This window comes from Uloborus diversus, chromosome 10 (genome assembly GCF_026930045.1).
Source record: "Uloborus diversus isolate 005 chromosome 10, Udiv.v.3.1, whole genome shotgun sequence".
NCBI lineage: Eukaryota > Metazoa > Arthropoda > Arachnida > Araneae > Uloboridae > Uloborus > Uloborus diversus.
In genome coordinates, this window is record NC_072740.1 from 16,981,208 (window position 1) to 17,004,881 (window position 23,674).

The window sequence follows — 23,674 nt, forward strand, 5'->3', positions numbered from 1 at the left end:
GGGGGGGTTGGGGACAACCCCCCCCCCCCCCCCCCGAAAAGTTAGTCTCAAAAAAAAGAGAAAAAAGAAGAGAGAAGTGAAAGAAAAAAAAAAGAAGAAAAGGAAAAAATTCCAAGCGATTATATATATATATATATATATATATATATATATATATATATATATATATATATATATATATATATATATATATATAAAAGAAGTAACCCCCCCCCCGAAAGTCGGGTCTAGCTACGCCACTGAAAAGGAGGATTATTATCAGGAGTATTATTACAGGAAACATTCTCCATTTTTTCCCTCACTGGGTTCATCTCTACCTTCAGTTAGATGTCTTGCCATATTAGTAAAAATTATTTTGCAAGTCTCATTGAAATTGTGTGTCACAATGTATTTGCCTTTCCCCCAAAATACAGAAAATATGACCAAAATTTTCAGTTCTGGACTGTGACTTGTTGAATCGTGCTTTAGACAGTGAAATGGATTTTTTTACATTTACTTTTTTCTCTTTGCCTAACAACGTATTTTTCCCCATTAAAAAACCAAGCATATTTTTCAATTGATTCTAAAATTTCTTTCTAAAGAATCGTAGCTTTTAAATATTTTAAATTTAATATAAAGTAAACCGCTCTTATAGACCCCACTTAAATACGGACATTCTTTTTTCACGGACGATTTTTTTATTTTCCGCCAGTAAAGCTTATAAAAAGTACTACAATCCTCTCTACTCAATAGGTATACATAACGGTATAACGATAAAACCTCTAAAAAGTTATAAAGTGTCTTTAATACTAGTTACACTTATCTTAAGTATTTAACACAAAAGATAATAACGTTAATAAAATTATTGATGTTCTGAACACATATTCACAATAAAAAATTTCAGCACACAATTTGAAATATCTGCAGAAAAGTTTTAATGTATTCCCAAAATATGCAATGGCGAAACCTAATTCAATTCGCAAAGCGTATTCCGAAGTGAGACAATTTAAGATGAACAGTGAGAACTAGCATTTTTTTTTTCTTTGAGATCAAAGATCAGAACTTATTATTTTTTTTATTCTACTACAATACGTTTAAAAAATGTAAAAACAAAACTCCATCTAAATCCCTAAAATGCGCATCGTAGCGGTATCAGGAGGATTAAATAATATGACGCGATGGAAAACAAAACCGCTAGTAGTGAAACGTCGGCTACATCTGACAATGGGAGAAAGCATTGGAAAGGAGATGAACCTCGGGTAAGACAAGTTGCTTACAATAAATAAGAATATTCCCGCTTCTCCGTTATCTTTGTTTTCCTCCTATTGGATAAAGTGCTGAGAAGTTGTGATGTCATCTTACTACTGGATGTGACGTCACTGCGAAGTATTTACAATTTCTTCCAAAGTAGTTTTTCGGCGTTTCCCGTTTTAATTGTAGCATAATTCAAGGAGGAGACGCGGTATTGGTTTTTCTTCACTGTTGCTTCATTTCAATATTTCGCGATCATATTTTTTTTCTCAAGAACTTGATCTCTGGAGATCATCATTTTCAGTCATTTCGTCTTGGAGTGTTGCCGGTGCTGCCATCAAATTTAACGGAGCGTTTTTGACGTTTCGGTTTACCTTCTCGACAGTTTGCGTGTTTCAGTTGTGGTTGGTTTTCTTGAGTGCAGTGATACTTTATTTGAACAGAAATCAATTTCACTTCATTCGACTTTAGAGAATGCTAGCTAAAATTTGCCTTGTGGGACCTAAAGGTAAGATCCAGTTTCTAATCAACATTTCAAATAAATGTGTCTTTTCAGTTCGAAAATAGTTATTACAATATGAGATTAAAATTTTTGCTGGCATTTATGCACAATATAAGGAAATATGACAAACACATTACCAATGTTGAAAGTGTTTTTGTGTAACTTAAAACTCTCTTGCATTTTATAAAATTGTGGTTTATATTCCGTCGAAATACTCTAGAAATATTTTATGATTTATTTTTGGTGTTATTGTTTGTGCGAATGTGCAGACATCTCCCCCCCCCCCCCCCAATTTGTTCAATTCATTTTCAGAAAACGAAGTTTAATATTATAAACAAATTTCGCACATAAAAATGTGCGAAAATTTATAGAAAAACCTACGATAGCAGCTTAAATATTTTTTTGATGAAATGGCATCTCATATTGTACGTCTTATTTACTTTTTCGAGGTTTTATTTTTTCTCTTTTTTATTTTTTTAATTATTTTTTTTCTCTTTTTTATTTTTTTTAATTATTTTTTTTATTTTGTATGTCTTTCGTTTTCATATTTTTAACATTATTACTCCATATTTTTCATATTTCTCTTACTTTTAGATTCTACAGTAGACACATTTTAATTCTAAATGTTTTATCATTTAATACTGTTTTTTTTTTTTTTTATAATTTCCCTCTTTTGAGAGTTTTCCATGAATTTTTAAGCAAGTAGATATTACCATCATTTCGCTTAATATATGTTACAATGTTGAATTTTATACATTGAAGTATTGCTTTCGTATTGTAAGCTGAGGTAAATGGTGTACATTAGTAGATAACTATTTAAAAAACTAGAAATGTCAATTCTGTTTTTCATTCAGAAATGAGACAAAATGTTACAATTAAAATAAACATTTTAAATGCAAAGAAAGTGCGGCGTAAGTTGCTTAATGCGAGAACGGTTAATAGGAAATTGCAGCTAATACGAGCTATTGCAAAATCTAGTTTAAGCATGAAATATTACTAACTTTTTAAAAAGGGAAAAAAAAAACAAAAAAAAAAAAAAAAACACCAGCGCAAGGGAAAATTTTCGTTTCTAAATTGTGTTTTGAACGTTGTTGTTGTTACTGTCCATGTTACTTTTCACAAACACAAGACTTGTTTTTTTTTTTTTTTTTTCTCAGCTCAATTCATCCAGTACTGCCTAAAAATACTAAATTTTTATTATATTACTTGAAAAAACCAATAAATTTCAACATTATGTAGTTTCTGAAATAATTTGCTTAGTACTGCCCATGTGTCGTGTCTAGCTGTTAGGTATTAACTTTGTCTAGCATTAATGTAATTACAAAAACTTCTCCCAACATGTTAAACAGCATTGAACCGTCCGCGGTTTGAAGGCAGCATTGAAAAAACATACTTCAGAAATAATGTAAATCAGCAACTGTTACGTATGTCAATGTCTCATGGAGCTTTCTAACACAAGAATTCTCAACCGCTGACCCACATGAAGTTAAACTAGTTCTCGATGATTTTTTCCTGAGCACTCAAAAAATAAATAAATAAATAAATAAATAAAATAAATAAAAAATTTCAAAAAATAACAAATGCAGCATAGTGCTTTTCCCCCAAATTTTGGGATTAGTTTTCATAATTTCTGATTTTTGTCAAAGGTTTTTTAAATTGCGCATAAAAATTACAACTATTGCTTAGCTATAGATTTAAATACCTTTTAAATTTAATTATAGTTTAAGTTTTTGCAATATCTTACGTACAGCTCTGTCATATATATAGTAAAAAAATTTCGGGGAAAAAATCACCGGCTCGTGAATTATTTTCACCAATTTTATCTGCTCGCGGTTAGGGTGATGTTAAGAAATTCTAGTCTAATAGATGTTTTTGTGCTTTAAGTCCCACACATGTGCTGATATATCAGCATTACCTACGCCATGTCTTCCAAGAACGCATCTCCTTATTTAAGACTGGAATGAAATATTCTTGATGTTTTCCTCCGCCGCGCCGCACAGTGGGGCGAAAACGCCAAAAAGCGCTTATAAGTGTTTTAAAACCTCTCTCGCTTGTTTGTTTCACAGGCATGTTATAATGGTGTTTTCTCGATTTGTTTGGGCTCAGGGTCCAAAATTCGCAGGTTTACGCAGCTAATTCTTTTTCAGGGTCTTTCTACAGACCATTTATGACTAATTAATATTAATTTCTAAGAGGACATAAGAGGACATTTTTTTGTAGTGATTTGAAAAAAAATAACATTGAATTCCGAAGTTTTTGGTGCAGATCAAAACCGATTTTTGGTTTGAGAATTCGATTACTCATTTTTTCCGTCCTATTACTATCGTTGGACAAGAGAGAAATTAAATATACCCGCCTTTAATAAGAAAAAAATATATAGACTGCTTAAAAGAAATGTTTGTAAATCCCCGTACTTATGGTTCTTCTACTTTCTAAAGACTCCCTTCAGCTTTGTAGTGGACGAAGGGCTCTAAAATTCCAGTTCTGATTGCCTAAGAGGCAGGCCTGTGCAAATTTATTAATTCTCAAGTGGTTTAGTATAGGAAAAAAACTCCATTTATAAGCGCTTTTTGGCGTTTTCGCCCCACTGTGCGCCGGTGGACATTGCATAACTTGAAAGTGTTCTAGGGATGTTAAGACACGGGACCGTGATAGCTACTAATTCGAATGATTTTTGGTTTTTCGTATTAATCAGGTTTAAAGCTAAAAAATTAGTTTAGTTTTATGCAGTAAATTCTGATTAAATGCAAGTTTAGCAATAAATGTCCGTCAGTAATTATTCCTCATTTTCCGAGGTGAGAATGACATATTTCTTTCTTACTTTCACATTAGCATTTCACATTTGAGAAAGTCATTTTAGTTAAAATTGTACGTTTTGCTTAGCTCACTAGAGATCACTTCATGTTTGCTTCAATTTTAAAAAAATAGGGAAAATAAGGAGCAATTTTTGCAATGAAATAGTTCCATCGTTGAACCTTTTTATCGAACTTTATTTGTTCTTCTGTAAAATGGATTAAGAATTAGTTTCCTGAAAAATTCTTAAGTTGAACTCTTTTGCATAAAACGTCTTTTAATCCCTTTGAGAATGTGCAGATTTTTTTTTTTTTTTTTTGAATGGCTGTTTCAAATTTTTAGAAGAATAATAAATGTTACAGTCGCTTAGTGAAATGCATATTTTCTACCATCATAAGATAAAAATTTTCAAAATGTATTACGCTATGTCTATCTCTGATACTTATTCAGAGGTATTTTACTGTTAAAATAAACGTCTATAAAATATAAGAGTTTCCGTTTGAAATGATATAGGAGTATTGGTATAGAGCAATGATATTCAGGCTGCTCGAGGTCTGACATCTGATGATCTAAAGACAGTAAAAATTGCATACATATTACCAAATTTTCGATTAAAAATGTCTTCAAAAGATTTATTTCTGCATTTAATTTCTAGAAAATTTTTCAAACTTTGTTGTACTAAGAATTTTAAGCTGTTTTTAAATCAGTTCTGGAATCCATATATGAATTGGTTTTATGAGAAAAAAAATCAACATGCTCTACATCAATGAACTTAAGATTACGGTTGAAAATAACTTTGGAGAGTTTTTTGCTTGCAATAACAGTAGGAAATAATGATTATTGGAAATAGTTTCAGGACTACATTTAATTTTGTGCGAATGAATTTAAAATTGTGCTATGAACGTACAACTCATGTAGGTGCCTTTTGTAAAATAATTTTAAAGCTCAATCAGTTTCCGATGAAAAAATGGGTAAAAACGTCAAAATTTAGTTTTGCACAATTATTTTTGTATACTTATTTCACAAAAGTGTGCCAAACTCCTCTGTTTTTACATAGCTCCATAGAAGCAAGTAATGAAAGTTACGATATCGAAATAATACTGCCGCGGGCAGGTAAAGGGCTGTAACTGCAATTTTTTATATTTTTTTCATCTATTGTGCGTTAGCGTTATTGTACAGTCGTGCTCATTTGGTTTCCGCTGAAAAAAAGGCGGGAGAAAAGTTGAATTCCAATATTATCTTTTTGTAAGTTTTGAATCCAAAACGCGTTTTTCAATTTTCTCGGAAAATTAATTTCTGCAGATACGGCCGTTCACCTGCCTAAGACGGAATGGTCCCTGATCTTTTTTTTTAATTTTTTATCTTTATTGAGCTGTTCTTTATAAGAAGTTTAAAGGAAATAATGATAGCCATTCACATCCACTCAAATGCGATTTTTACAATTTCTCGATATTGGGTGGTGAGGGTTATTAATTCATTGCGTAACTCTATTTGCTTTAAGATGCAAACCTACCCTAATACAGCTGAAACCTTTTGCACTACACCATGAAATGCATCACAAATTGTAACTCGATTGTATGACTAAAAATAATTTTTAATTTTAAATAAATTTGTTGAAAACAGTCATGCAATAAATCATAGTTTTTTTTTCATAATTTTAATAAAAATCATTGAAAATCTTTTTTTTTTCTGCTTTAGAAACAATTTTAGCGTTTAAAAGCTTTAACCTTTCAAAAGAAAAAAAAAACGCTGTTTACGTGAAAGGAAAAGCTGTTTACAGTTTTTTTTTTCCTTTTTCTTTTGAAATGTCTAAGATACACACAGAAGCGTCAAGGCTGCATTACTTACTCTGCTCTTCAACCTTGCTCTAGCTATACAATGAATACACTTTCATTCATATTAACCATCAGTTTAGTTTTCTCAATGCCAGGATTCTTCAAGATCGAGGATACTCATTCTCAATGTCAAACAATGTCATCATCTGAGTCCAAACAATATGCAGCACATGAGGCGCTCCTGATTCACAACACAATGTGTGAATACATAAGACGTTATGCCTGTTTCAAGGCGACTTTGACTGACGAGTTTATACCGACGTCTAGTAAATTGTTTTCGAAGGCTTTTGTGTTTGTCTGGCGGGTAACGCACGTGTAGAAGCCAAATGCTGACTCACAAATCCGAAATAAATTTAAAGATTGTACTCATGCTTTAGATTAAAGCAATTAGAATTGCTCAGTTTTTGTTAGTGTTCCACAGAAAATGAAACAGAAATATTAAACGCCGTAAAGATAAATCGTTCACATGCATCAACTATAAATAAACGGAATTTCATGAAATGATTGACATTTAATGGAACAGTACCTTTAGAACTATTTTTTAAAATTAAGTAAAACAATTTTTTTTTTGGCAAAAAAAAAAAAAAAATATGCTCGCTGATTTAACAATCTTTTCACATAGTAACATCCACGCATTATTTAATAATCAATTATTTATTCCTTAAGAAAAAGATTACATCCCTATCGTTTTTAAAATTCAAAAAACAAATTTTAAGCTTCATTCATTAAGTTAAACACATTTTTATTTTTTGCACTTATTTTCTTTTCTTTTCTTTTTTTTTTTTTTTTTTTTTGCCAAATGATAACAAATGGTGCTTCCAAAAATATGAGAATTCGTTTAGGTATTCTTTTATTTATTTCTTTTTTAACATAATTTACCACAATGTTTTATTTAAAAACATTGTGGTAAATTATGTTAAAAATTAAAATTTTAATAAATGCCACTTAACTTAATTGCGAACTTTCATTAGTCGTCAATTTTCCAAAAGTTACACTTGAATCCTTAAAAATTATTTATTTCTGATGTAGCACCGCTACAATTAGCGCAGCCAAAAAAAAAAAAAAAAAACAACTTCGAATAATTATAATGCAGCTCTGGTTATTTGAGCTGTTGAGTTTATGACCTTGACAATGTTTTCCTGTTTTGGGGAAGTTCAGGGAAAAAGACACGTGTTATAGGCACGGACTTGAGTTGGAATATTTTTGCAAAACTACTAGAAAAGTAATCTAACTCCAATTACCCTTCCCTGTTATCCAGGAGGTAATTAACAGAGGTAAACATTGTCAAAGGCGGAGGTCAACTTAAAGCTTGACCACGGAGAGATGGCGGATGACCTCGGAGCAAAAACATCATTTGTAATCTTTTGAATAGGTAGACTCAGCCAGAAAGCACCGAGCAGTAAGAGTAGTTCCCGCTGATCTTACCTATTACAAAATAATCACAAATAAATTATTTTCAAACAAAAAAAGAACCGACTTCATAAAACAAAGAGGAACTAAAAAGTAAAAAATAATTGGTCATACTTACATGCGATTTCCTGCCCAAACGTATAAATCAAATTTATTTTACAATTCCAGTAGAACAATCAACTAAACTAAACACCCAATTATAAAATAAACACTGATTTTAATTACTATACGATGGATTATTTTAATACCTAATTAATTATATACGATCTCTTAATTTTTAATAACCATTTGAAGTGTGGGCCTCCTATAAACTACTACCTAACATAATTGAGTAGGTTTCGTTTTAAAGATTTCCGCGTTTTGTTACATTAGAGTTTAACTCAGGATTTGAAGGGTTGTCAGTTATGTTAGGAAGTAGTTTATTGGAGACTCCGACTTCAAATGGTTTTTTAAAATTAAGACATCGTATATAAATAGTTTGATATTAAAATAATTCATCGTATAGTAATTAAAATCATTGTTTATTTTATAATTGGGTGTTTAGTTCAATCGATTTTGTACTGGAATTGTAAAATAAATTTCATTTATACGTTTGGGTAGGAAATCGTATGTAGGTATGACCAATTATTTCTTGCATTTTAGTTCCACTTTAATTTTTGAAGTCGGTTCTTTTTTTTATTTGAAAATATTTTTTTTCTCTTTTAAGTGGTGTAAATATAAAATAAGTTCGTTGGGTAAAGTATGTAGTATACTCCTTACATACATCTCGAATGAGAAAGCGTCGAGCACAGGGGTCTGAAAACAGCTAAGATGATCAAAATAGAGATAGAAATAGAGCACAGCGTCTCGGAGACTTCCGAAGACTGTGAGGAAAGGCTCTTTTGAATTCGCAATTACTTGCAAAGAAAATTGTCTTCATCATCAGTTTGATTGTGTCAAAGTATGCTTTCGGAAAAAGATTCAAGAGTCACTAAAAAACAACAGAAATCGCTTTAACTTTGAACATAGAATTTGAAGAGTTTTCTTGATTTTTCAAGGATCCCATCTTCTGATATGACCTGATGACCATGGGATCAACTAGGAAGTGTATACCTTTTCAAACGAGAAAAAAAAAAATCCAAATTGGTCTATGCGTGTTTGAGTTTACGGGGGACATACATAAAAATATTCCGACGAATTGAGAACGTCTTTTTTTTGAAATCAGTTAAAAAACGAAAAAATCTTAATGTGCATAACATTTTATACGATTGGCACTACAAACTCATCTTTATTCTTCTCCAGGATTTGTTTGTGCGCTAATTTAATTAGAACCATTCAAATGTTAATGGTTTTCCTAACTATTTGATATTTCACAATAATATGTGTCACGCAACTCGTGAAAAAAGTCACATTTATCTTTACTTGGCCCCGTTATAGATCAACACCACACTAGAAACAGAGTATCCACTGTGATGTTGTATATATGAAGATCAGAATACTACTAGAACAATGATACTAAATGAATTTCCTGTTTGCTACAGAGGAGTCTTTATTCAAAACTTGCGATATGACCACTAATGATTAATATAGAGAAAATATTTGGGGGGGCACTCCCCCAAAGCAAGATCCCCCTAAAAAGGAAAAATACCCCTCAAAACACCCCATCCCCCCGCCCTTAAGGGAGCACCCCTTATTAATATTAATGCTTTATGGTACTTTCCTTAACCCTGAGTAAAAAAAGTACCTTTGTTTTATGGCACTTTCTTTAACAATGGATTTTATATTTAATCGTTTAATATTGAAATTAAATGAAGTTTATTGTTTTTTACCCATAACTTTTTTCTAAAGTACAAATATGGTGAAGCAAAGGTTTGGGACCTAAGTTAGATCAATTCAATCCATCAAACGAAAAAATCATAAAAATCGTTTCACTAAGTGAGATGCTATGAATTTACAAACAACAAAGCGCGAGTATGAAATTTGAAGAGTTCCCTCAATTTCTCCAGGATCCCTCACCCGGACATGAAAACCACTAGACTCCCGGGAGAAGTATACCGTTTCAAACAGAAAAAGAATGTTCCTAATCGATCCAGGCGTCTTGTAATAATCTGGGAGCATAGTACATAGAAAAATTCCAACGAAGTCTTGCCATAACTGTAAATTAAACTGATGGCATCATGAAATATTAAATCTAGAATACTTGTCAAACTTCAGAAATCGGGCACCAGTTACGATAGATTTATTAAGGAACATAAATTTAATCGTCAGAAGGGGTGGGCGGGAGAGGGATTTTTGTCTTCAACTGCTCTTGAATTGAACACTAAATATATTTCAAAACTGAAACATAAAAAAAAAACTTTAATGACCTAATGAAGTTATTTATTCGCAATTTTTTGATATTAAATTAATTAATTAATTCAACTATTTTGGTAGTAAAATACTAATTTACTACATGAGTAATAAATACACCAGTAAGACTATAATTAAAAGTAGCAGGCGGCGCCGTGTAAATCAAACATCCCGATGCGTGAGAATTAAATATTGTTAAGACAAGATTCCTCCGTCGAAACAATGCGCCGTTCACGCCAAAACCACGTGACCGGCAACGTATCTCGCAGCTAACGAAAGCTGGGCTACTTAGCCACAACGTATGAAATTTAAAGTTTCTTAGATTTCTCCGGGACCCCTCATCAATTTTCTGAGCCTTTTGATGTATTTAGAATTTTAAAACTACCTTTCTCTCATGCAACTACATCTCATCTAACGTGTGGCTGCTTCTGGATCCTTTGAATTAGTCGATTCTATTTTTATTTGCTCAATTTCGAAAAAAGATCCGACCCCCAGTAACAGACATCGAAAACTCTGATTGATACCCAGCAACAGATAGGATGAGGAAAGGATGAGTAATGGACATAATTCCCCTTTTCTCTTCAAAATGTGAAAAAGTTCTTTATTTTTAGATCTAAAACCTTATAAAATTCAAATGAACATGAAACACCGGTAGACCTCGTGGTGGCTGGTGGCTGTTCATAACCTTCCATCACTGCCTTGTAAATACCAACTGGCTCATAAAATTCCCTCTGATAACACTAGATGGTTGCACCGTATTCATGAGTCGCAGCAACATCAGTTTTCCTCGCCTGAAATTCTTTTTATTTGAATCCAATCTTACGACTGTCTGTTACTGGACCCTTGTCTGTTACTGGTGCCGTTACACTATATATACTAAGAAAGAAAGAAATGTGTCAATCTATAAGAATTTAAGTTTTCTTTAAACCTTTGTTTATGAAATTTTGATGAGGGCTCATATACAGAGTAAAATGAGCTCATAGTCTGCAATTTTGAATGTAAATTGTAAACCCATATGTTTTACTACATAAATGAATTATGATGACTTAAATCAGTCTGAGCATCAAATTTGATTGCCTTCCGACCAGTAGAGCAAAATACATCAATGAAAGATGATTTAAAATAACGCAGGAATCGCCGCTTGTAAAATGTTACTTTCAAGGTCAAGATTTACCGAGTAAAAGAAAAGAATCCGACGAAACATCTGGTATTATGGATAGGGACTGATTTACGGCGGGGCATTCGGGGCCCGTGCCCGGGGCACCAAAGGAAAGGGGGCACCAAATTTCCGTCATCATTTTTTTTTTTTTTTTTTTTTTGAGCAAAAAGACAGAAAAAAACTCCAAAACAGTTTTATGATGGACAATGTGAAGAAGTCATATTAGACTCTAAGCAAAGTTTCAAGGTTTCCTGTTTTTATCTAATCTGTGATAATTTGAATTCAAAACTAAAATTCAGAATGTCAGCTTATGATGGCATATTAAAGACAATTTCTTGCTTGTTTGAATGCGACATGCAATATATTCGAGAAAGTGCAAAAGATCTTTAAAAATCTTACTCCTGTGATTTGGAGGAATCTTTTCTGATGAATTTATTCATAGTTGTTCAACCATCGGAAAAGAAAGTTTAATGACCGAAAAGTTAAAAAAAACCCATTAACTTGGTAAATGGATACTTTTGCCAATGTAGATACAGCCCTGAAATTGTTTTTGACTTTGCCCATCTCCAATTGTACTGGAAAACGATCATTTTAACTATTGAAGAGAACTAAGTGTCCTTTGCGTACTCTCATTTCTGATAGTAAATTATCTTCATTAGCTCTATTATCAATAGAAGGAAGTTTGACCTCAAAACTTGGTTATAAGGACATTATAGAAGAATTTACTACAAGAAAACAAAGGAGAAAACAAAGGAACGCAGAAAGCACATTATGATTAACCTTAACCGTCTTAGTTTCTCCATCTGCGACTGTAAAAAATTTTCTTACATGAAAATCAGGAATTTATTTTAGATTTTTCTTTCTATCAAAATAATATCCAAAAACTACCTTTATATTTTTTTTTGGGGGGGGGGGCACCATATTTGTCAGTTCCCCGGGGCACCCAAGTGTGTAAATCGGTCCCTGTCAATGGAAATCGTTAAAGCTGCAGGTTATGATACGTTAGCTTCAAGTAACTGAAAATATTGAAGTTACATTTATTCTTACAAATTGCAAAAAAAAAAAAAAAAAAAAAAAAAGAAAAGAAAAAAAAAAGAAAGAAAATCTTACAGTGTGTCGACCGTAAGACTAAGCTAAAACGACTATAAATCGCCATCATGTTCATTGCAATATTATTACCATATTACTTTTTTTTTAATATAAAATTTTTTCATTATGTGTAAGTTATATTAAGTTACGATGTCAGTGGTCGAAAACTTGCGTAATTCTGCAGCATGAAGTCCAACAAGCGTAGCTTATTTGAAAACATGTTTCCTATTTTTATCGTGTGTACTTGTCTTGAAAATTTATTTAAACCTGTAAAGTTGAGAAACAATCTTTAGATAATTTTTCTTCTTCTTTCGTAATTATAACCAAAAAAGTTAAATGGCATAATACTTAAGTTCAGTAACTAGAAACAAAATTGATATAAATAAATTTTAGATTGAACTTTAAAGTAAACGATTTGTAGCTATAGTTTTAGAAATCGTAAGCATTAATTTCTTCTTTATGATTGAATAAGAAATACATATTTTTCAAAACTAAATTCATCATTTTGGCTATTCAGAAAAATGACATCACTTTTAGGGTTGCATTTTAAGTGCATGAGAAAATAAGTTGACACTTCAATAGTTAATTTTTTTTTTAAATATTATTTTTGATTTGGCGAAGGCAATTTCTTACTATACTAGTCAATGCTTTAAAACCAAATAGAAAAAAATAACATATATAACAGCGGTAAAATAATTATCTCTCTTTAGAGTTTAGTATTTTCTCTGCTGATTCTGAGTATGCTTTTGAAATTTCTGTGTCATGCATAGTCTGCAAAATGCATAGTCTGCAAGCTAAACGAGTTAAAAATTCTGACCACGGTTCATTTTCAGCGTTTACTTACAACTTATGAAACCGTACATTTTAACATTACGGCAGTACAAAGTGTTTTTATAAATGATTTTCTAAAGATATTTGCAGATAGATTTCATATCGGTTTTGATACAGGAGCATCTTTTTAATGTCCAACAGAATTTGCAAGCATTCTTCCCCACTTTATCTTCTTCCACACTAATTTTAATCCAGTAATAACTGTTACTAGATGAAAGTTTTAAAATTTTCACTATCCGAATGCAAAAGCTCAAGATAAGAAACCTACAGGAGCACCCGAAGTGAATTTTTTCGGAAGACGGAACTTCTCAACTTGTAGAATGGAACTCCAAAGTTTGCCAAATCGTCAGACAAAATTTGCCGAATAAGGAAATTTTTAGGAGGTCACAGTGACCACCCGTGACCTCACATCGGAGCACCCCTGGAAAACAAACTACTGTCTCTAGAAGAATGAGCCAAGTCTTTGACATATCACTGAGCTTGTCATACAGCAATAACAATGATAAAAGATGAATCTGTATATTGTTAGACTGACATTCGGGTAGCATAAAACTTCTCAGAGAGATTTCACTGTCAATATGGGCTGATAAAATAAGGAATATCTGAGTCGTCAAAATCCGATTGGAAATCGAAAGCAGCATTTCGCAGTATTTTGAAAAATCTAAAGAATTCTTATTCATCAACAACCTGTACTGGATGAAAAATCAAAGATAATGAACCGTTATCAATGGAACAACCGTTGCAGATTTTATACATACAGGGTGCCTTCCAAAGATCATTTCCACCCCAACAATTTCTGAACCACAAGAGCTACAGTCATAAAAGAGGATATTACTGGGTCATTCCATACGAAATGAGCAAAATTCACAAAAAAGTGGTGGCCGCATGGTAACAGATTTTTATAAAATTTGGTATACAGGTTTCTTTTATGCCTGTATAAAAATATCTAAAATATTTTTGCTTAATATTTTTTATTTGAATAGTTTCATGCGATTGAAAATTAGTCAAATTGAACAGCATTCTCATTAATGCTAAATGTTGCATTTTTGAAGACTTGTATCTTATTAACTATTTAATGAAAACATAAAAGTTATATGTTGTTGCAATCTATGGAGTAGAGTAATTAATTTGATATCAGTAAAATTTTCAAAGTTATTATAGTTGACTTTTAACCGAATTTCAAAAACTGAAAATATTTTAGTTTTCTCATAATTAAGCATTTTATTTTTCAATCTCAATCCTTAAGGAATGCATTAGCTTTGCTGAAATTAATACCTAATAATGTACTTAGTATCATAAAAAAACTACCTTACTTTTGAAGTTGTATTTTAACTCCTTTGTCTTCAAAATCAGTTTTAAACTTAGTGACATTTTGTAAAATGATGATTTTCTCCTTCACATAGACACAAAAATTCAAATGAGGGAAAATTCAGACAACTTTAAAATTTTACAAGAATATAGAGCTGTGTTTCTACTATTTGCTTGAAGAAACTCGAAATTGGTTTTCAATTTCCAAACTTAAAATAAAATTCAGAAAAATAGCATTTTCTTTGTGTTTTATGGGTCATCCATACAGATTTGACGAATGCGTGCATTCGACCATTTTAATTTTTTTTTTTTTTTTTTGAAATTCATATCCCTTAAAGCTGCATATGAAAGATGTTTAAAAACCACTTTTATTTTTTCTCTCAACTGGACCTTTGATTTTTTAGAGGTCATCAAAAGAGATTTTCGTAGTCAAAAAATTGACTTTTTGCATTTTGACCAAAATCTATTTGAATTACATTTATGATAGTTAATTTAAAGCTTTGATGTTAAAGTGCATAAGTTGATAGTCTTACATGCTGAGTTACGTAGCTGTAAGTTAATAATTAAAATAATGGCAACAGGTTGAAATTCTAGGTCAAATGTAAAAATTTTACTCATTTCAAAGGGGGATAACTCGCGTAGGGGACGGAAACACAAAATGAAATAAGGGAAAAAACTAATTACTGGAACCATGCTAAAAAGAATATGTAACTGTTGCTGTGTGTTTGTGTACCCTTTATAGATTATAGCCCCTCAAAAATCGGAAAAATGACATTTTTAGACCCCTGTAAACCAAAAGGAATGAAATGTATTTCGTCAAATATCTTATTCATGGATAAAACAAATTTCCTCAAACTCATAGCCCAATCTCAAATGCTATTGTGAATTAGACTAGATGGTCCTCTGCCCACATCTTTAAACTTAGTATGTTCTCTAAGAGCTATGTTTTTTCCTATATCACGAATGGAGAGGAAAATTCAACACAATAATTAAGGAAACATTTCAGCAAGTACTTCATAAACATGCTTTTCAGAAAATAAAACACGAAAGAAATGTTTAGTTTTGCTAAACTTACAATAAAAAGAAGTAACTAATGAAATTTTACCTTAGTTCAAGTTACTCTAGCAACAAAAATACGCTGATACCAATGATTAAAATTTAGTAGCATCTAAAAGACACTTCAATGTGTTACGTAAAAAAAATTGAGTAAATTTAGAGCATTCCCTCATCTTCAAAAAAACATCTGCAATAGAGGAAAAACTGAAATTTTCGGAAATTTTTGATTTTTTAAAGTACGATTTCGTCATCAAGAAATTCATAAACAATTACGAAATTAGAGCAGATAGTCAGTTATAGATAGTTTTTCAATCTGAATCATTTTTACTGTTATTTTTTCATTAAAAGAGCTGGAAGAGTGAATTGAAATCTGAAGTAAATTGGCAAAATTTCAATCTTTGTTAATATCTCAGATTCAAAAAAAGATCCTAATAAATTTTACTTTGCTATTTCCCAATAGATATTTGTTTATAGAATATGGAGATATTTATTTTTCAAGTGTACGTTTATAACTTATGGAGTTATTGAGTCACAAACTGTCCGCCATGAACTCTGAAAATTTAGGCTTAGCGTAAGCATCAACTTCTAATTTCAATAACAAAGCAATAAACCGTTTTTAAACTTCCATCCTTTGCATTCCCTCATAGATATGCATGGTTTACCTAAATAAAAATTTTCATTGAAATCTGTGACATGTCAGCCACAGCTGATTTGCTCATTTCGCATGGAATAACCCACTCATAATAAAATCGCCAGGAGCTACACAATAAAGCCATTCACAGCGCCACCTGGGAGCAAAACTCGGAGTTAGAGCTCTTACCTTAGAAACCGCATGAGGTACGGGCTAAAAATTCACAGCTGCTGAGCATTATCAAATTAACGAAGAAAAGACATCTTCCGCACAATAATGTTAAAAATATTTGTACTCAAAATGAATTCCAGCTACAAGTCTTCTAATGTGGTGGTGGCTTAAAAACCCTCCATGCTCCTCTGACCCGAAAATTAGACCTCTTTAGGAAGAATACATCACACAGCAAGTGTATGCAACCTATCCACCAACACTATTGAAACCTTGAAACCGTATTACCTATATGCTTATGCTGACGTATCACCTTTCATTCTGTACAATGCGCAGTGAGAAGTGCAGTCCCGATTCCAAGTGTGTATTTCTCATGAAATACACCATTTTGAGCATTACAGTCAAGCTTCAAAAATTTTCATTTATGATTTAGATTCTAACATCGCATTTTTAAATTTTCTTAAAGCTATTAAATGATTTACCTAACGGTTACAATGTTTACTAAGGGACCCTTATAGCTGTACATAAAGAGTAATAAGTAGTCGTTAGTGTTAGTTAATTTTCGAAACTCAAGGAAAATATGGAGCTTTAATTTTACCAGTTTTTTTTTTTCTCTTCTCCCTGGAAAACCCGAAACTCTATCACCCCTGGGAATAGCGGGGAATATATCTATCTTCAAGAATTTCTGGACATATTATGTATGTGATTGCATATACGTATTGTGCATAGTGGATTACTGGGAGTATATCCTCATAAAAATTCATGGGAACATCACTGGCTGGTACCTCAGAGTGTTTGGTACAAGTAAAACCAAAAAAACGCTTGAAAAGAATCATTGGATGAGTCCAGATCGACATTTAATTTTACTGTAATTTACTTCGACAAATACATTTTCTAGTTATAATCAGCAACTTATTTATTCGTGTTCTTAGTTTAAGCAATATGAGTAAATAATTCAGTTTTAATTGTTAGTTTTTTATATAGTGAAATAAAATTTTACGAGATAAATATTTGGATTTTCAACATTTCCATTTTTCGAAAAGTTTTTGGGTATTAATGTTTCACAAATATTAGATACAGATTCATTGCTTGTGTTTTAATTTGCATTATGCATAGCCCTCTGATTATTCTGTTCATTAACATGTAAGAAAATCAAGCATGACGTGTTCAAGCGTATTATGCACTGATGTTATAACTAACTTGATTTTTTAGTGCGTATAAGGGGGGGGGGGGCGAAAAAACTTTCGCTCCGGGCGTCGTCAGCTCTTTGGACGGCCCTGTCTGCAGGTTTTACCACTGGCCACTTAAAATGACTTAGACATGAACTCAGTTGTAAGGGTACTACATGTGCACTTAGTGTAAAAACATGCAGGTCCCACCCAGTCATATTCTAGTTTGCCAGGATTTACATAAGAGGAACAAAAATGTTTTCTTCTTGCTGTCGGTTTTCCGAGCAATTTTTGGCTCATGGTCCTGGTAGTATTAGAAACAATAGTAACAACGAAAACATGATTGGATCGATTCGAAAGCTTTTTATTTTTCTCTACTAAACCGAATAAGGTATGAAACGAAAACAAAGCATTAAATCCTGTATTTAGCTTGCTCTAGACTTATTCAGAATGTGTATATGGATCTATGTGATAAAAGTTGTTTGTCTATCTGTTAATAACCTATAGATGGAAAAAAAAACAATCGTTTACAACTTATCTGAGCAAGTCAATTTAAAAAGCATTTTGAGGCTTGAAACATAAATTTTTTTCGTTTATTAAGATGTTTCTGCAAACTATATTTTTTACTTTTTTAGTCCTGCAGTTTCCTTAAGAAGGCATCCATTGTCTCCCATTTCGCAATTTTCTTTATTTTGTGTTACTTTTATCACAATTGTTTCATAGATCAATCATTAGAGATTTATTGGCAAATTTTCCTTCTTTCTATTTTTATAAACTTGCACCTCTTTTATGAACTCTTGCACGTGTACAAGAAATAAACATATCATCATCTATTTACGACAGGTAATGAGGTTTCAGCCTTGTACTTGACCTTGGGTCGTTAATGAAAGTCCTCGTCATCAGTCATTGCTTTTTTTATTATTAAGAATGCGTCATATGTCAATGTCTAATCACTATCTGTCGTATGCCAATTTATTCTCGTTATAGAAATGTCTATCGTAAACTCAATTTCATGTTTTTTCTCCAAGAAAGGTATCATTCGGAAACATAGTTTCTCGGTTAAAAACGTTTATTTGAATTTCCATTTTGTCAGTCAAAAATATTGACATGAATTCAGGCACTTAAAAGAAAAGGGATGTCGTAAAACTTGAACTTTTATTGAAAACATTTCTAAATCATTCTGTACTACAGCACCTTCCAGGGCTACTTGGACCCATCTCTTCCCGTGAAAGAAGTGTGGGTTTCTCTTATCTTTTGTACTATGGTTGTTTCAAAATTTTTTGATTGTATCAACTACGCCATTTTACAGGTTTCAATGGATCCTATTCACCTGACGTCACTGCGGGTCAAAAACGTCACTGCGGTGCATTGTGGGAACTGTAGCAGACAAAAATCCGGTACTACAGCGTATAATAACACTTGCTTTATTGATGCGGTTTATCAACTCATCTTTCCATTTTTCAATAAGAACTTTTGGAAGTTTTTAACTAAGAAACGTTGTAAAAGAATGATGAATGATTTATTTAATACGAAATACTTTCTTTATTACCGTATTTTCATGGGTTTAAGCCTCTTTGGTCCCTTATCAGAAACATGGTGAAAACTCGAATTCTCTTTTTACTTTTCCCTTTTCTCGGCATTTTTCATGCAGTCTTAAGTCTGTATAAGCCCTAAGCATGTTCATGATGCGTATGAAATCCATTAATTCCTAAACAAAACGAGTTTTTTTAGCACTACTAACACTGCGTAGTTTAGTTGGTCAAAATACCCGCAGACCGAGAGCTGATGGGACCTTTGTCAAACCGTGAATAGGGTCCGTTATCTCTCCGTGAATAGGGTCCGTAGCTACAAATTCCATTTTAGTTGATTCATCGTTTACTAATATTCTTGTTGAAAGCTGTATGATTATCTGAATGACACCCCCCGCTTTCTCAATTTACCTACATACCCGTCATTTGGGGAATCAAGGGGGGAGGAGACAATTGACCACTCTGGATTTTTAAAACATAATGCAATTATGTATTTTGCTTTTTTTCCTTTAAAATGCATTCAATTTATACCCTCTGTCCCCCCAATGAAATAAAAATCATCATCATCATTGATGGTGCTACAGTCTCTCAAGAGCCTCGACCTCCTTCAAGACCTTTCGCCTTTCCACACGACATGTTGCCTTTTGCTTCCAGTTTTTTTCAGTCGCGTTAAATGTTCTTCAACTTGGTCTCTCCGTCTGAATTTTGGGCTTCCTCTCTTTCTTAATTGAAAAATACTCCTCTGAATCACAATTTTGAGGAAAATATTTTCAGAGTTGTCATTTACGTAGTAGAATATATTTCTACGTTAGCGTTCAATTGAAAAATATTTTTTGAATTAATGCTTATTTGGAAAAACACTCTCTAATTTTGTTTGATGAAAAATATGCTGTTAAATCTACAGTAAAGAATTATTATGAAAATACTATTAATCATTTTTAACCGATTAAAAACATTTCTTGGAATCAGCGTCTCTTTGAATAAACTGCGCGTCCTAACTACTACTAATAGGAATAACCTCTTACCAGCTATTTTATGCATACCATGTTATACATAATAATCTATTATCCTTAACAATAGGGTTGCTAGAGTAATGCATATTGAAAACGAAGATTAAGTTTAAAAAAATACTCGTTACACCACATTTCTTGCATAAAAAGATTAAAAATTAAAAAAAACAGTCTGGAATGGAGATTTAAGCTCATAGTCAGAATTCTAGTATTCGAAGCAGCGTACGTATTTTTTTTCTAAAGTAGTTGAAAAATAAAAGTTTAATTAACCTTAGTAAACAATTAAAAAACGGAAGAGCATGCAATTTTATTTGTGATAATTTCCCTATCAGACAACGCCTCAATAAACAGTATTACTTTTAACAGCAGATTTACCTCGCTTGCTCTAAAAACAGTAAATCTGTAAAAGGAGAGAAAGAATATTATACAACTTAGTGGAAAAAAACCTTCCTTCCTTTCTTCATTCAATTAAATTTCTTCAAAAGCTATCTATACTAATAATAGCTGAAGAGTTTGTTTGTTTGTTTGTTTGAACGCGCTAATCACAGGAATTACTGGTTCGAATTGAAAAATTCTTTCTGCGTTGAATAGACCATTTATTGAGGAATGCTGTAGGTATTTTTAAAATCAGATTGAAATCTTTGTAATTGCAAATTAAATGTTTAATTAATTGTTTAATTCTATGAATTCCTAATAGATGGCTGGGTAAGTTTAGTTCTATAAATTCCTAATAGATGGTAATAGATGATGGGGTAAGTTGTTTTGCAATTTTAAGTGTGTATCTAGAACTAACGGCTGCGAAAATAGAGGTGTTGTTAGGTAGAAGAAAAAGAGGTATGTAAGTTTGTGTTTCTTGTGAAAATCCATACTTTACGACAAAACAAATTTCGCGTATTGGTTCTTTGATGCTCAGGGATTCACATAGGTGAGATTTAAAGCTTTTAAAAAAATCCAAAGAGGTTTACATTTTAAATTTTGAGTAAAATTGCTCTTTTCTTCACGTTTACGAGAAATTTTACGCATTTTTTTTTCTTTTATCTGAGTCTGATTTTTGAACTTGAGCCGTCATTTGACACAACTTATATTTTTGAGTAGATCATGCAACGCTGAGCAACATAGCTAGTTATGCTATAAAATTTCAATGACGTACTACATGGTTTGTGTTTTGTTGAAGGCTTTCAATAAATAAAGCTACTCCAGTTCAGACTTGTTTGAGCTCCAGTAAAAGGTTTGTTAAGCTTTTTTTTTTTTTTTTTTGTATCCCAGCAGACGAGAAAACATTTTTTTTATGTGGTAAAGGTAAGTTCGTTCTTAAAACCAAACGCAAAAAGTAAAATCTCAACAAAAATAACAGAGTTATAGAAGCGAAATGCACTCGCTACTGTGGTGTAACATAAAATTCAAAAAGAAAAAAAAGTCAAAGCATTTAACTTTCATGCGAAAGCAACTGGAAGAACACTTGCATAATTCAAATTTTCAGATTTTTTATTAAATTCACAGAACTCCCATCGTCTATATAACTTTTAAAACTAACAGTCATGCTGAATAAGATATCAGTGAAATTGAACTTGTGCAATTTGTTACGCTAAAGTTTACCCTACGCTGCAACAGTGAATAGAAAAAGAAGTCTTATTGCAGAAAGTAGAATAGAAGTGCTAACGTAGAATCGTTAAACAGACTTTGAAAAATTTCGTTTATTCTTTCTCGCATTTTTCCTGAGATTTTCTTCAATCAAAAGGGAGTAAATTTGCAACGCGTGTACCATCGAAGCACGAAACATTTCGAAGCTGTCAAGCATAATTCTCCTTAAAAGTTTCAATAAAGTTTACAAATAAAAACAATCTTCTACTTATTAAACTGCACCTTCTTAACTCCATACCGTACAGACAGAAATGTGCCCCTAAAAGAGAAAGCTTAAAACGTCCTTTGTCATGTTGGACACAAATCTCAACCTTGAAGTTTCACTAACAAAATGTCCTTCCTAACAGTTAACAGAAAGAGATGATCGCTTAGAAAAAAAACTTCAAATTTCAGTAAACCGTAATCTAATATTTTTCAGAATTTCCTCTATATCAGTGGATTCTTTAATTTATGGACTTGCTGTGTCTGTTTAGATTTTTCCTAATCTCACTTCGACTAATCTTCACTCTAATTCGATTGGTATTCACCACACTTCTAGTATTTTTATGTACACGAAAGTTGTTGCTCGAGCTGTACTTGGTATTTGGAGCTTCTCTTATCAACGCTTTATTCTTATAGATAACTTTTTCTAAGCTGTTCCAATATCGGAAGGAAACACTTTTTTGCATTTTGATAAATCCATGTTTAAGCTACAATTATAGCTACTATGATCACAAAGCGGAGACTTTCAAGCGCGTTACCATTTTTTATTTTCATTTTATTTATTTATTTTGAATAAAAGAGGATCGAGAATAAGATGTCATTAATGCAACTTATGTTAGTGCAAATTACTAACCCAGCTGAAGTTTTCTCCTATTGAGATGTAGTGCAGTCCTCATATGCATATTTTGTAACATACTAAGATTGGCAGTTTGGCTAAACACCTAAATTTCTTTCGCGTGGGTTTAACGTGATCCTCCGATTGGCCTTTCTGAGCCTCATGTACAGATAACCACAACTTTGTATTTTTAATGTAAATCCTTTGTGTTATTTAACTAATGGTTAGCTAATTTTAACTAATGGCTAACTAATTTTAATTAATGATGAGCTAATTTTAAATAATAATAATTCAACAACTTTAATTTTGTCTTAATAAATATTTCTTCCCTTTTTTGCCCAAAATATGTTTTTCTAAAATATGTCACGACAATATTATTGAGATACTCATGATAAAGGATTTTGATAGTGCGATTTTCATGTTAAGTCTTAAGAACATTTTTTTCAAATTTTAAATCTACTTTCTATACTTTGTTTCATTTATTTTATTCTAAAAACACTTTCAGCTGTGTCTAATCATACGAGTTATTGATAAAATGAAGACATTTTTACGATAAATACTCCTTCCAGAATTTATAGGATGTAGTTCATATATCACCTGTTACAGATTTTGCCAAGAGTATGTGGGAAGTAGTACAGGGTGATTCTAAAGTGTTTTTACAAAGATGAGTAAGCACTCCTCCATCCGACCGACAGTCACATTAGAACATAGAGTCGCATTCCATTTTGAGAGGCAGAAAAGAGGAAAGTAGGAAATGATCCTGCGAGATTCAGCAATACAAGTAATCGCTTCTGATGCCATTTTGTATATGCCTACGTAGCATATCTCCAACGACTATCAAGAATTTATCGCAAGAAAACGTCCACTGAAACGAATCAACATATTACATTTTGTTGGTACCGGATCAATCAGAGTGAGCGTCCTTTAAAAACGGCACAACATCACCGGTATGATCAGTGCAACGACACGCGGTGGTCGGCATTTTCAGCACTTCTTATGAGCTTTTATATTAAAAAAAAACTGATTGTGCAACTTTTGGTGTCCTTTATTCGCGTTACCAACACTGTTGTAAGGTTAAGTTTTAAAACCAATGGGCTCCATCCCTTGCTCATTTCGCTCGCCACCTAAGGTGGCTAAGTGCCGCTTCGTTTGGTTCACAATTGAATAT

At 32.1% G+C, this 23,674-nt stretch overlaps 1 protein-coding gene across 1 annotated transcript in view; it reads left to right on the plus strand.

Moving 5' to 3' along the window:
* The first annotated feature begins 1,244 nt into the window (after positions 1 to 1,244).
* The window catches only part of LOC129231257 (uncharacterized), a 90,397-nt gene continuing 67,967 nt past the window's right edge, over positions 1,245 to 23,674 (plus strand). The window contains exon 1 of the mRNA XM_054865535.1: positions 1,245 to 1,738. Within this exon, the coding sequence (XP_054721510.1) occupies positions 1,705 to 1,738 (34 nt within the window). The 5' untranslated portion in view covers positions 1,245 to 1,704. The remainder of the gene's footprint in view (positions 1,739 to 23,674) is intronic.